At 38.8% G+C, this 15,042-nt stretch overlaps 1 protein-coding gene across 1 annotated transcript; it reads left to right on the top strand.

The window, feature by feature from the left end:
- Positions 1-1,041: 1,041 nt before the first annotated feature.
- IFNB1 (interferon beta 1) lies at positions 1,042-1,629 on the top strand. The gene has a single exon (XM_070065973.1). The coding sequence runs from the start codon at positions 1,087-1,089 to the stop codon at positions 1,627-1,629; it is 543 nt and encodes a 180-aa protein (XP_069922074.1). The 5' UTR covers positions 1,042-1,086.
- The last annotated feature ends 13,413 nt before the right edge of the window (positions 1,630-15,042 follow it).

Genomic DNA, 15,042 nt, shown 5'->3' with positions numbered 1-15,042 from the left:
CCCCTCAAACTTCTCATTTCTTGTGATGATACTTATATCTTAGTAAAATAGAGAATTTTTCTTTATTTAGAATTATTTCCTATATATCTTATTTCATTTCTGAGTTTTTCCAATTCCTATTTATGTTGTTTTATATTACTAAAATTTTAAACCCCTTTGGTAATGGTAGGTTACAGTTTTGATCTGTTTATATGCATTACTCCTAGAATGTTTTTGTTATTTTTATAGATATCAATCCACTTCTTTTTCTAATTTTTCTAATAAAAAGTTTGTATGAGAGTCCCACTGAGTACTTTTCTGTTGTTTTATTTAATAGGAGTTAATTTCTCCCAAGCGTCTAGATTCAGAGTGTTTTTTCCTAATTTGACAGAGCTCCCTCTTCTGTTGCTTTTATGAAGTACTCAAAATCATGGCAGCTCACTTTCCTAGTTGTGCACTCCCACACTGGCCTGGTGGTCCCTTTCCCCCTCTCTTTTGTTTGTCCTCAGCTCAAATGTGATTCTACTTGTAGCAATTTCTCCTCAGTGTAGGCCCATATCCCAAAGGGAGCTATGGCTGATTGGCTTTGAAAATTTCTCCTACCTTCCACTATGCCATTGCCTGCAACAATTTACTGCACTTTTCTCATGTACTCACACAATAACCTGCAGATACGTTTCCACTACGAGCTGCTATCTTCTGATTGGCTTTTCAGCTAATTCCTCTCAGCTGTTTTTGAGTTCTTGAGTTATCAGATACTTTGCTTTCCTTTTCTTTATTCCAGGTCCTCTTATTTATTTTTCTCTTTGATTTAGTAATTAATTGAAACTTTATAAAACATTTGAAGTACCCACAGTTTGCACTATCTTTTTCCCTAATATATATATAATAAAATAGGAGTTTAAATAAAAAGAATTTCAAAGATCCAAGTGACATAGGAAAACTGAAAGGGAGAACTGAAAGTGGGAAATTCCTGTGAAATAGAAAAGACCATCCCATATAAGAGCCCATACTCATGGATAGAGGCCACTCTCGCTGCAGACTGTGGACTTTGGCAGTCTTTGCTCCAGCACACGGGTAGTAAGCGACACTGCTCCTGTTTTCATCATGATCAACAGGTGTATCCTTCAAATCGCTCTCCTGTTGTGCTTCTCCACCACAGCTCTATCCATGAGCTACAACTCGCTTCAGATCCAACTATGGCACGGAAGTCTGACGTGTGCGAAGCTCCTGCTCCAGTTGAATGGAACGACTGAGGACTGCCTCAATGAGAGGATAAACTTCAAAGTCCCCAAGGAGATTAAGGAACCACAACAGCTCCAGAAAGAAGACACCACCTTGGTTATCTTTGAAATGCTCAACAACATCTTTGACATTTTCAGAAAAAATTTCTCTAGCACTGGCTGGAATGAGACCCTTGTTGAGAACCTTCTTGGTGAAACCCATTTGCAGATTCATCATCTGAAGAGCAAAATAAACAAAAAGGTAACCTTGGAGAGCATCAGAATGAATCTACGCCTGAAGAGCTATTACTGGAGGATCATGGATTATCTGGAGACCAAGCAGTATAGCAACTGTGCCTGGAAAATAGTCCAGTTGGAAATCTTCAGGAACTTTTCCTTTATCATCATGCTCATAGATTACCTCTAAAACGGATGTTTCTGCCTCTGGAACTCGGCAATGATCAGGAATTTGTCAACCAACAGAGGTACCTGGAGTGACTGCCAGCTCATAAACTGCATGTGAAAGGACAATACAAGACTTTAAATTTTTTATTAACTTAAGAAGTATGTTTATTCTTTTATTAATTTATGAAGTATTTTATTCTTTATTTAACATTTTATTTTGTAAAATAAACTATTTATATCACAAAAGTCAACATGTTGGTTTTAATTTCAACTTGTTTTATGTAACCATCCATATTTTAAAAAGCTGAGCACTTATTACATATTGTTTGTAAAATGTGCTGCCTAATAGCATTGTTTCTGGACCATGCCTTGGAGGAGTTCAAAAATCCAAGGGAGCCACATGGACTACACAAGGTAAGACACAATAGGGGGACCTGAACCTAACAGAAGAAAAAAATGTGGCATTAACCTTTATGGGACTGAAAAGAAAGAGGCAAGCAGGTGTTCAGGGATTAGAACTTGGAGTACCCACTGTTTGTACTTTGCTCCAGGTTCTCTGGCTATAACGTTAGAATTTGGTTGGCCCTCAGGGCAGCCAGAAGAATATGTCAGCTAAGATGTTTAGTCCAATCTTTCACTGTTATCTGAGAGATGCTCTGGCCCTCTGGCAGGATATTTCAATATTTGTGTGTGCCCAAGGCTAAGGGCAAGATCCTGGGCACTTCCATGACCATTAAGTGCGTTATATCATTCTTCATGGGACAGCTAAAATATGTGGGTCTCCCAGGATAACTGACAGTCTCTGTTATCAGGGTATAAGCACCAGAATGACAATAATCCTATCTAGCCAACTGGATAGTATCCCCACCACCACTAGAGTTTTGTTTTGTTGTAATGAGGTTTTTGGTTTCTTGTTTGATCGTTTATGTCAACAAACTACATCTATTCTGGTCCCCATTGTCTTTGGATAGAATTGCGGAAATATCCTATCTGGTTTTCCTTGTGCACTGCATCTCTGTGGCCACACAGTCACTAATACCAAATCCAAGACAGGGTAACAGATTAAGTCCAGTTTTAGGCAAAGTGTATAGCCAGGAGCAAAGGGAAAGAAGGCAAGGCCTAGGAAAAAGGGATTTTCAGATGTGGTAAGGAGGGCACTAGTTTTTTCCATGGGAAAACAAAGCTTTTCTAGGAGCTCTTTGATCTCCTGGACAATATATGCAACTGGCCAGATTCTTTTCTTAGTACTGAGCCCCTTAGTCACTTGGGGCACTTATTATTTATTCTTTAAAACAGTTGCCATTTGCTGAGGGATTCATTTTTTTAATATTTTTATTAATTTATTTAAGAGGTAGAATTTACAGACAACGAGAGGGAGAGACAGATAGAAAGGTCTTCTATCTGCTGGTTCACTTCCCAAATGGCCACAATGGCTGGAACTGTGCTGATCCAAAGCCAGGAGCCAGGAGCTTCTTCCAGGTCTGCCATGCGGATACAGAGGCCCAAGTGCTTGGGCCATCTCCTAGTGCTTTCTCAGGCCATAGCAGAGAGCTGCATCAGAAGAGGAGCAGCCAGGGCTAGAACCAGCGCCCATATCAGATGCTGACACCGCAGGCAGAGTATTAACCTACTATGCCACAGCACTGGCCCCATTGAGGGATTCTAATGAAACATTTACTGTGCTAAGCACCTTTGTACATAATTTTATTTGATATTCTTAGTAAGCACCTTATAGGTGGGCACATTTACATTATTGCTATTCTACAAGAGAAAAAACTAAGTCTAAAAGAATTATAGGAACTATCCCAAAATCACTCAGCTAGTGAATGTTTTAAAAGTATAAAGGGAACAATCATGAAAGTTTTTATTTCTATATAGGGATTTTCTCCCACAAGAGTACAGAAAACTGCATTCATTTTTTAACGAGTCAGGCATCAAGAGAAAAAAACCTGGCAGAAAGTCCCAATCTTTGCTATTGTGCCGATAATAAACTCAGAGCTCCCCCTGGTGGCACAAGACATTTAACACAATGGCTGTACAACCAAAAAGAGCCATATTTTGGGGGCCAGCACCGTGGCTCACTAGGGTTATCCTCTGCCTGTGGTGCTGGCACCCCATATGGGCGCCGGTTCTAGTCCTGGCTGCTCCTCTTCCAGGCCAGCTCTCTGCTGTGGCCTGGGAAAGCCATGGAGGATGGCCCAGGTGCTTGGACCCCTGCGCCCTCAGGAAGAAGCTCCTGGTTCCCGTCTGTCCCAGCCATTTGGGGAGTGAACCAACCGAAGGAAGACCTCTCTCACTGTCTGTAATTCTACACCTGTCAAATAAAATAAAAAAAAAAACAGCCAAACTGGTGTACCTACTGACATTGCTGACCTCCATGGATCCAGTGTCCCATATAACAGACAACCTCTCCCTTCACTCCTTCCAGCTCTTAAAAAATCTCTTCTGCAGGCAGGATCCTTTATGTTTGGGAGTCAAAGATAAGATCATCACATAGAAATGCAGAGTCCAAGCTATGTCTACGACACCCAAGTGAACACTAACGAAGTCCTTCTAACTGCTAACTTCCTTCTCTGTGTTGAATGGTTAAAGCAACCAAGAAACTAGTTCCTGTAAAGGCCTGCCCTGCTTGTGCTAGATGGGGCCAGAATGACCGGAGAGAGGCTTTTTATGCATAATTACAGAGCTGTCACCTGAGCATGCCAGTCTATACAGAATACCAAAAGTATGTCCATTACTTGTAAAGGAAAAATGACAATTGAAATTCAGCCAAAATGGAAGGTAGACTTTCCCCAGAATAGGTAGTGATTATGACAGGCCCTCATGCTTAAGTGAGTTGGCTCTAATCCAAAACAACACACATTCACTATCTGTCTGGAGCTACCAAAAATCCCTAGGGAATGCTGTACAAGTTCATGGAAAATGAGATTTAAATTTGGGGTAAATTTTTTTTTTTAAATCTGTGTATAGTCTTTTCATAATATACATTTTTCCATGGAGATTTTTTTAAAAGTTTGTTTATTTGTTATTTTCATCTACTTGAAAGGTGGTTTGTCTGCACCTGTCAGAAGACAGAAGGGAAGGAGGAAAGGAGGGAAGGATGGAGAGAGGGAGAGGGGGAGAGAGAGAGAGAGAGAGAGAGAGAGATTGATCTTCTATCTATTGGCTCACTTCCCAATGCCTATAACAGTCAGGACTGGGCCAGGCCAAACTCAGAAGGCTGATAACTAATTCAAGTCTCTCATGTGAATGGCTAAAACCTAATTCAGGGTTCCCAGACACTTGACATTTCATCTGCTAACTGAAGAAAAACTGTCAATGCAGAGTAATGTACCCTGCAAAGCTTTCATTTATAAATGAAGGTGAAATAAAGACCTTCCATAACAAACAGAAATTGAAAGAATTTGTCACCACTTACCCAGCCTTACAAAAGATGCTTAAGGATGTGCTACCTACAGAAAAACAGAAAGATAGCCATCATTGTGAAAGCAGAAAATCCCCCAGTAAAAGTACAAAAGAGGCCGGCGCCGCAGCTCACTAGGCTAATCCTCCGCCTTGTGGCGCCGGCACACCGGGTTCTAGTCCCGGTCGGGGCGCCGGATTCTGTCCCGGTTGCCCCTCTTCCAGGCCAGCTCTCTGCTGTGGCCAGGGAGTGCAGTGGAGGATGGCCCAAGTCCTTGGGCCCTGCACCCCATGGGAGACCAGTATAAGTACCTGGCTCCTGCCATCGGATCAGCGCAGTGTGCCAGTCGCAGCGCGCTGGCTGTGGCGGCCATTGGAGGGTGAACCAACGGCAGAGGAAGACCTTTCTCTCTGTTCTCTCTCTCACTGTCCACTTTGCCTGTCAAAAATAAATAAATAAATAAATAAATAAAAATAAAAAAATAAAAAAGTACAAAAGAAACCCAAAGTAAACAATATGAATATTTATGGAAAAAATGGCAGGTCCAAGTTGTTATGTATCAATAGTTACCTAAAATGGCCTCAACTCTCCAGCTAAAAGATACAGCCTGGCTGAATGGATTGAAAAACAAGACCCACCTATTTGCTGCCTATAAGAAACACATCTCACCAGCAAAGATGCATGCAGACTGAAAGCAAAAGGATTAAAAAGATATTCCATGCTAATGGAAAGCAAAAATGGGCAGGTGTACCCACCCTAATATCAGACAAAATAGACTTTAACACAAAAACTTTTAAAAGAGACAAAGAAGGGCACTATGTAATGATTAAGAGATCAATTCAACAGGAAGAGATGACTAAAACAAATGTATATGCACCCAATTACAGGGTGCTTGGCTATTTAGAAGAAACATTAATGAGTGTAAAGGGAGACATAGACTCTGATACAATAGTAATGGTGGAATCAACAACCCATTTTCATCAATGGACGGATCATTTGACAGCAAATCAACAAAGAAACAACAGAGCTAATTGACACTATGGATCAAATGGACCTAACTGACATCTACAGAACATTTCATCCCACAGTACAGAATATACATTCTTCTCATGAATACATGGAATCTCCCTAAGACAGACAATATGCTAGGCCAAAAAGCAAGTCAGCAAATTCAAAAAAATTGAAATCATACATTGTGTCTTCTCTAACCAATGGAATGAAGTTGGAAATCATCAACTCAAGAATCTCTAGATAATATGCAAACACATGAAAATGGAACAACATATTCTTGGATGAACAGTGGGTCAAGAAATCAAGAGAAATAAAAAATTCTTGAAATGAATGAGGGCATCAATACAGCATATCGAAATTTATGGGATACAGCAAAGGCAGTGTGAAGAGTGAAGTTCATAGGGAAGTTTATTGGTGTCTTCTTGAAAAAATAATAATAAATGAGCTATCAGTACATCTCAAGGACATAGAAAACAACAAACCAAACCCCAAATTTATAGGAGGAAAAAATAATTAAAATTAAAGAAGAGATAAACAAAATTGAAACAAGATAATAAAAATAAATGAAATTAAGAACTGGTTTTTTGAAAAAAATTAACAAAATTGATACACCATTGGCCCAATTAACCAAAACAAAAGAGGAAAATACCCAAATCAACAAAATCAGAGATGAAAAAGGAAGTGTAGCAACAGATACCACAAAAATAAAAAAGACTTGTTTATGTGCTCCCTTTGACTCTTAGTCCTTTCATTATGATCAATTGTGAACTGAAATTGATCACTTGGACTAGTGAGATGGCATTGGTACATGCCACCTTGATGGGATTGAATTGGAGTACCCTGGTATGTTTCTAACTCTACCATTTGGGGCAAGTCAGCTTGAGCATGTCCCAAATGGTACATCTCTTCCCTCTCTTATTCCCACTCTTATGTTTAACAGGGATCACATTTCAGTTAAATTTCAACACTTATGAATAACTGTATATTAATCACAGAATTAAACCAGTCATATTAAGTAGGGCAGACAAAAAAAAAAAACTACTAAGAGGGAAAATGTATTAAGTTGTTCATTAACAGTCAGGGCTATGCGGATCAAGTCACCGTTTCTCATAGTGTCCATTTCACTTCAGGAGGTTTCCTTTTTGGTGTTCAGTCAGTTGTCACCAATCAGGGAGAACATATGGTATTTGTCCCTTTGGGACTGGCTTATTTCTTTTTTTTTTTTTTTTTTATTATTTTTTTTTATCTTTTATTTAATGAATATAAATTTCCAAAGTACGTCTCATGGGCTACAATGGCTTTCCCCCCCATACCGTCCCTCCCACCCACCACCCTCCCCTTTCCCACTCCCTCTCCCCCTCCATTCACATCAAGATTCATCTTCGATTATCTTAGTATACAGAAGATCAGCTTAGTATACCTTAAGTAAGGATTTCAACAGTTTGTTCCCACACAGAAACATAAAGTGAAAAATAATAGATGATTTTTTTTTAAATGATGATGAAATCAGATCAGACCTATTGTCATGTTTAATCCCAGTGAGAGTCAAGTTGGGAATTGATAGTTTCTTTTTTTTTTTTTTTTTTTTAACAGAAGATCAGTTTAGTGTACATTAAGTAAAGATTTCAACAGTTTGCACACCCATAGAAACACAAAGTGAAACATACTGTTTGAGTACTCGTTATAGCATTAAGCCTCAGTGTACAGCACATTAAGGACAGAGATCCCACATGAGGAGTAAGTGCACAGTGACTCCTGTTGTTGACTTTACAAACTGACACTCCTGTTTATGGCATCAGCAATCTCCCTATGCACCAGTCATGAGTTTCCAAGGCTATGGAAGCCCCTTGAGTTCTCCGACTCTTATCTTGTTCAGACAAGGTCATAGTCAAAGTGGAGGTTCTCTCCTCCCTTCAGAGAAAGGCACCTCCCTCTTTGAAGACCTGTTCCTTCCACTGGGATCTCACTCACAGAGATCTTTTTGCCAGAGTGTCTTGGCTTTCCATGCCTGAAACACTCTCATGGGCTTTTCAGCCAGATCCGAGTGCCTTTAGGGCTGATTCTGAGGCCAGAGTGCTATTTAGGACATCCGCCATTCTATGAGTCTGCTGAGTATCTCACTTCCCATGTTGGATCACTCTCCCCTTTATTTATTCTATCGGTTAGTGTCAGCAGATACTAGACTTGTTTATGTGCTCCCTTTGACTCTTAGTCCTTTCATTATGATCAATTGTGAACTGAAATTGATCACTTGGAATAGTGAGATGGCATTGGCACATGCCACCTTGATGGGATTGAATTGGAATCCCCTAGTATGTTTCCAACTCTACCAATTGGGGCAAGTCAGCCCGAGCATGCCCCAAATTATACATCTCTTCCCTCTCTTATTCCCACTTTTATGTTTAACAGGGATCACATTTCAGTTAATTTTCAACACTTAAGAATAACTGTGTGATAATTACAGAATTAAACCAGTCATATTAAGTAGAACAGACAAAAAAAAGCTACTAAGAGGGATAATGTATTAAGTTGTTCATTAACAGTCAGGGCTATGCTGATCAAGTCACCATTTCTCATAGTGTCCATTTCACTTCCACAGGTTTCCTTTTTGGTGTTCAGTCAGTTGTCACCGATCAGGGAGAACATATGGTATTTGTCCCTTTGGGACTGGCTTATTTCACTCAGCATGATGTGTTCCAGATTCCTCCATTTTGTTGCAAATGACTGGATTTCGTTGTTTCTTACTGCGGTATAGTATTCTAAAGAATACATATCCCATAATTTCTTTATCCAGTCTACCATTGATGGGCATTTAGGTTGGTTCCAGGTCTTGGCTATTGTGAATTGTGCTGCAATAAACATTAGGGTGCAGACCGCTTTTTTCTTTATCAATTTAAACTCCTTTGGGTAAATTCCAAGGAGTGGGATGGCTGGGTCGAACGGTAGGGTTATATTCAGGTTTCTGAGGAATCTCCAGACTGATTTCCATAGTGGCTTGACCAGTTTGCATTCCCACCAACAGTGGGTTAGTGTCCCTTTTTCCCCACATCCTCGCCAGCATCTGTTGTTGGTAGATTTCTGTATGTGAGCCATTCTAACCGGGGTGAGGTGAAACCTCATTGTGGTTTTGATTTGCATTTCCCTGATTGCTAGTGATCTTGAACATTTTTTCATGTGCCTGTTGGCCATTTGGATTTCCTCTTTTGAAAAATGTCTATTGAAGTCCTTGGCCCATCTCTTAAGTGGGTTGTTGGTTTTGTTTTTGTGGAGTTTCTTGATCTCTTTGTAGATTCTGGTTATTAACCCTTTATCTGTTGCATAGTTTGCAAATATTTTTTCCCATTCTGTCGGTTGTCTCTTCACTCTCCTGACTGTTTCTTTTGCAGTACAGAAACTTCTCAATTTGATGCAATCCCAATAGTTGATTTTGGCTTTGACTGCCTGTGCCTCCCGGGTCTTTTCCAGAAATTCTTTGCCTGTGCCAATATCTTGAAGGGTTTCTCCAATGTTCTCTAATAACTTAATGGTGTCAGGACGTAGATGTAGGTCTTTAATCCACGTTGAGTGGATTTTTGTGTAAGGTGTAAGGTAGGGGTCTTGCTTCATGCTTCTGCACGTGGAAATCCAGTTTTCCCAGCACCATTTATTGAATAGACTGTCCTTGCTCCAGGAATTAGTTATAGATCCTTGATCAAATATAAGTTGGCTGTAGATGTTTGGATTGATTTCTGGTGTTTCAATTCTGTTCCATTGGTCTATCCATCTGTTTCTGTACCAGTACCATGCTGTTTTGATTACAACTGCCCTGTAGTATGTCCTGAAATCTGGTATTGTGATGCCTCCGGCTTTGTTTTTGTTGTACAAGATTGCTTTAGCTATTCGAGGTCTCTTGTGCCTCCATATGAATTTCAGCATCATTTTTTCTAGATCTGCGAAGAATGTCTTTGGTATCTTGATTGGGATTGCATTGAATCTATAAATTGCTTTTAGGAGAATGGACATTTTGATGATGTTGATTCTTCCAATCCATGAGCATGGAAGATTTTTCCATTTTTTGGTATCCTCTTCTATTTCTTTCTTTAAGGTTTTGTAATTTTCATCGTAGAGATCTTTAACGTCCTTGGTTAAGTTTATTCCAAGGTATTTGATTGTTTTTGTAGCTATTGTGAATGGGATTGATCTTAGCAGTTCTTTCTCAGTCATGGCATTACTTGTGTATACAAAGGCTGTTGATTTTTGTGCATTGATTTTATATCCTGCCACTTTGCCAAACTCCTCTATGAGTTCCAATAGTCTCTTAGTAGAGTTCTTTGGATCCTCTAAGTACAGAATCATATCGTCTGCAAAGAGGGATAGTTTGACTTCTTCCTTCTTGATTTGTATTCCTTTGATTTCTTTTTCTTGTCTGATGGCTCTGGCTAAAACTTCCAGAACTATGTTAAATAGCAGTGGTGAGAGTGGGCATCCCTGCCTGGTGCCAGATTTCAGTGGAAATGCTTCCAACTTTTCCCCATTCAATAGGATGCTGGCTGTGGGTTTTTTATAAATTGCTTTGATTATATTGAGGAATGTTCCTTCTATACCCAATTTGCTTAGAGTTTTCATCATGAAAGGGTGTTGAATTTTATCAAATGCTTTCTCTGCATCAATTGAGATAATCATATGGTTTTTCTTCTGCAGTCTGTTAATGTGGTGAATCACATTGATTGATTTGCGAATATTGAACCATCCCTGCATACCAGGGATGAATCCCACTTGGTCTGGGTGGATGATTTTCCTGATGTGTTGTTGTATTCTATTGGCCAGAATTTTATTGAGGATTTTTGCATCTATGTTCATCAGGGATATTGGTCTGTAATTTTCTTTCAGTGCTGCATCTTTCTCTGGCTTAGGGATTAAGGTGATGCTGGCTTCATAGAAAGAATTTGGGAGGATTCCCTCTTCTTCGATTGTTCTGAATAGTTTGAGAAGAAATGGGATTAGTTCTTCTTTAAATGTCTGGTAGAATTCAGCAGTGAATCCATCTTGTCCTGGGCTTTTCTTTGTTGGGAGGGCCTTTATTACTGTTTCAATTTCTGTTTCAGTTATGGGTCTATTTAGGTTTTCGATGTCTTCATGGTTCAATTTTGGTAGATTGCATGTGTCCAGGAATCTATCCATTTCTGATAGGTTTTCCTGTTTGCTGGCATACAGGTCCTTGTAGTAATTTCTGATGATTCTTTTTATTTCTGTGGTGTCTGTTGTTACGTTTCCTTTTTCATCTCTGATTTTATTGATTTGGGTCTTTTCTCTTCTTTTTTTAGTTAGTTGGGCCAATGGGGTGTCAATTTTGTTTATTTTTTCAAAAAACCAGCTTCTCGCTTGGCTGATTTTTTGTAATGTTTTTTTGGATTCAATCCTGTTAATTTCTTCTCTGGTTTTAATTATTTCTCTTCTCCTACTAGATTTGGGTTTGGTTTGCTGCAGTTTTTCTAGGTCCTTGAGGTGCGCTGAAAGCTCATTTATTTGGTACCTTTCCAATTTCTTGATATAGGCACCTATTGCTATAAATTTGCCTCTCAATACTGCTTTTGCTGTATCCCATAAGTTTTGATATGTTATGTTGTTGTCTTCATTTACTTCCAGAAAGTTTTTGATTTCTCTTTTGATTTCTTGAATGACCCAGTGTTCATTCAGGAGCATGTTGTTCAGTCTCCATGTGTTTGCATACTTTCTGGGGTTTCCTGAGTTGCTAATTTCCAGCTTCATCCCGCTGTGGTCTGAGAAGCTGCATGGTATGATTCTAATTCTTTTAAATTTGCTGAGATTTGCTTTATGTCCTAGTATGTGATCAATCCTAGAGAAGGTTCCATGCGCTGCTGAGAAGAATGTGAAGTCTGTAGCTGTAGGGTTGAAAGTTCTGTAGATATCTGTTAGATCCATTTGGGCAATAGTGTCAATTAAATCTGCTGTTTCCTTGTTGATCTTCTGTCCGGATGATCTGTCTATTTCTGAGAGTGGAGTATTGAGGGACTGGCTTATTTCACTCAGCATGATGTGTTCCAGATTCCTCCATTTTGTTGCAAATGACTGGATTTCGTTGTTTCTTACTGCGGTATAGTATTCTAAAGAATACATATCCCATAATTTCTTTATCCAGTCTACCGTTGATGGGCATTTAGGTTGGTTCCAGGTCTTGGCTATTGTGAATTGTGCTGCAATAAACATTAGGGTGCAGACCGCTAAGAGTCAAAGGGAGCACATAAACAAGTCTAGTACCTGCTAATACTAACCGATAGAATAAATAATGGGGAGAGTGATCCAACATGGGAAGCGAGATACTCAGCAGACTCATAGAATGGCAGATGTCCTAAACAGCACTCTGGCCTCAGAATCAGTCCTAAAGGCATTCTGATCTGGCTGAAAAGCCCATGAGAGTATTTCAGGCATGGAAAGCCAAGACACTCTGGCAAAAAAAAAATAAAATAAAATAAAATAAAATAAAATAAAAACCTAAATGAAAGATCTCTGTGAGTGAGATCCCAGTGGAAAGAACAGGTCTTCAAAGAAGGAGGTACCTTTCTCTGAAGGGAGGAGAGAACCTCCACTTTGACTATGACCTTGTCTAAACAAGATCAGAGTCAGAGAACTCAGAGGGCTTCCATAGCCTTGGAAACTCATGACTGGAGCATAGGGAGATTACTGATGCCATAAACAGGAGTGTCAATTTGTAAAGTCAACAACAGGACTCACTGTGCACTTACTCCTCATGTGGGATCTCTGTCCTTAATGTGCTGTGCATTGAGATTTAATGCTATAACGAGTACTCAAACAATATATTTCACTTTGTGTTTCTATGGGTGTGCAAACTGTGGAAAGCTTTACTTAATGTATACTAAACTGATCTTCTGTAAAAAAAAAAAAAAAGAAGAAGAAATTATCAATTCCCAACTTGACTCTCACTGGGATTAAACATGACAATAGGTCTGATCTGATTTCATCATCATTTAAAAAATCATCTATTATTTTTCACTTTATGTTTCTGTGTGGGAGCAAACTGTTGAAATCTTTACTTAATGTATGCTAAACTGATCTTCTGTATATAAAGAGAATCGAAAATGAATCTTGATGTGAATGGAAGGGGAGAGGGAGTGGGAGAGGGGAGGGTTGCGGGTGGGAGGGACGTTATGGGGGGGAAGCCATTGTAATCCATAAGCTGTACTTTGGAAATTTATATTCATTAAATAAAAGTTAAAAAAAAGCATAAAAATAAAAAAAATAAAAAATAAAAAAAGAATAATAAGGAATTACTACAAAGAGCTGTATGCCAAAAAAAATTAGGAAACCTAGAAGAAATGGAGATTCCTGAACTCATAAAATCTAGCAAAATTGAATCATGAAGACATACAAAACCTAAACAGACCTATAACAAAGATAGAAATTAAATCAGTATTAAAGACCCTCCCCACAAAGAAAAGCCAAGGATTGGATAATTTCACTGCTGAATTCTGTCAGACATTTAAAGAAGAACTAATTCAAAATTTTCTGAAACTACTCAAAACAATTGAAAGGGAGAGAATCCTCCCATACTCCTTCTATGAGGCATGCATCACTTTAATTCTTAAACTACAAAAAGATACAACAGAGAAACAAAACTATAGACTAAAATCCCTGATTTTCATAGAGGTAAAAATCCTCAACAAAATATTAGTTAACTGAATCCAATAACACGTCAGAAAGATCATTCACGTGGACCAAGTGGGATTTATCCCTGGTATGCAGGGATGTTTCAACATTCACATATAAGGCAAACTTCCATGATAGATGGACAGACATGTTTTTCCCCCCTTAAAGAAACCTATTCATTTAATGAGTACAAATTTCATAAGTACAGCTTTAGGAATATAATGATTCTTCCCATCATATCCACTGTCCCATCCCCACTCCCAAACCTCCTTTCTCCTTCCTCTCCCATTCCCAGTCCCATTCTACATTAAGGAAAAAAACTGTTCTTGGATAGTTAAGACAAGGGCTATTCAAAGTCATTGCTTCTCAAAGTGTCAATTTCACTTCTGCAGATTTCTTTTTAGGAGCTCTATTAGTTCTCACAGATCAGGGAGAACATATGAGATTTGTCTCTTTGGGACTGTCTTATTTCACAAAGTATAATGTGTTCCAGATTCATCCATCTTGTTGCAAATGACTGGATTTATTTTTTTTACTGCTGTGAATTATCCCATAAAGTACAGATCCCATAATTTCTTTACCCAGTCTTCAGTTGAGAGGCATTTAGGTTGATTCCGTTGTCTTAGCTATTGTGAATTGAGCTGCAATAAACATGGAGGTGCAGATAACTCTTTTATTTGCTGATTTTATTTCCATTGTGTAAATTCCCAGGAGTAGGATGGCTGGGTCATATGTTATGTCTATATTCATATTTCTGAGGTATGTCCAAGATGATTTCCATAGTGGTTTTACCAGTTTACATTCCCACCAACAGTGGATTAGGGTATTTTTCCCCCACATCCTCGCCAGCATTTGTTGTTTGTTGATTTCTGTATGAAAGGCATTCTAACTGGGATGAGGTGAAAACACGTTGTGCTTTTAATTTGCATTTCCCTGATGGCTAGTGATCCTGAACATTTTTTCATGTGTCTGCTGGCCATTTGGATTTCCTCTTTTGAAAAATGTCTAAGTCCTTGACCCATTTCTTAACTGAGTTGTTTGTGTTATTGCTGTGGCATTTCTTGATCTGTTTATATATTCTATTTATTAATTTAATCAGTTGCATAGTTTGCAAATAATTTCTCCCATTCTGTCATTTGCCTCTTCACTATCCTGAGTGCTTCTTTTGTATTACAGAAACTTCTCAATGATGTAATCCCATTTTGTTAATTTTGGTTTTAATGGCCTGTGCCTCTAGAGTCTTTTCTAAGAACTTTTTGCTTGTGCCAGTGTTTAGCAGGGTTTCCCCAATGTTCTCTAATAATTTGATGGTGTTGGGTCATAGATTACGATGTTTAATCCATGTTGAGTGGATTT

Source organism: Oryctolagus cuniculus, chromosome 1 (genome assembly GCF_964237555.1).
Source record: "Oryctolagus cuniculus chromosome 1, mOryCun1.1, whole genome shotgun sequence".
NCBI classification, from domain to species: Eukaryota; Metazoa; Chordata; class Mammalia; order Lagomorpha; family Leporidae; genus Oryctolagus; species Oryctolagus cuniculus.
This window is presented reverse-complemented; position numbering and strand designations above follow the sequence as displayed.

Bases quoted from the DNA above. Each gene is read 5' to 3' on its own strand.
- IFNB1 (XM_070065973.1), top strand. From the start codon at position 1,087: ATGATCAACAGGTGTATCCTTCAAATCGCTCTCCTGTTGTGCTTCTCC.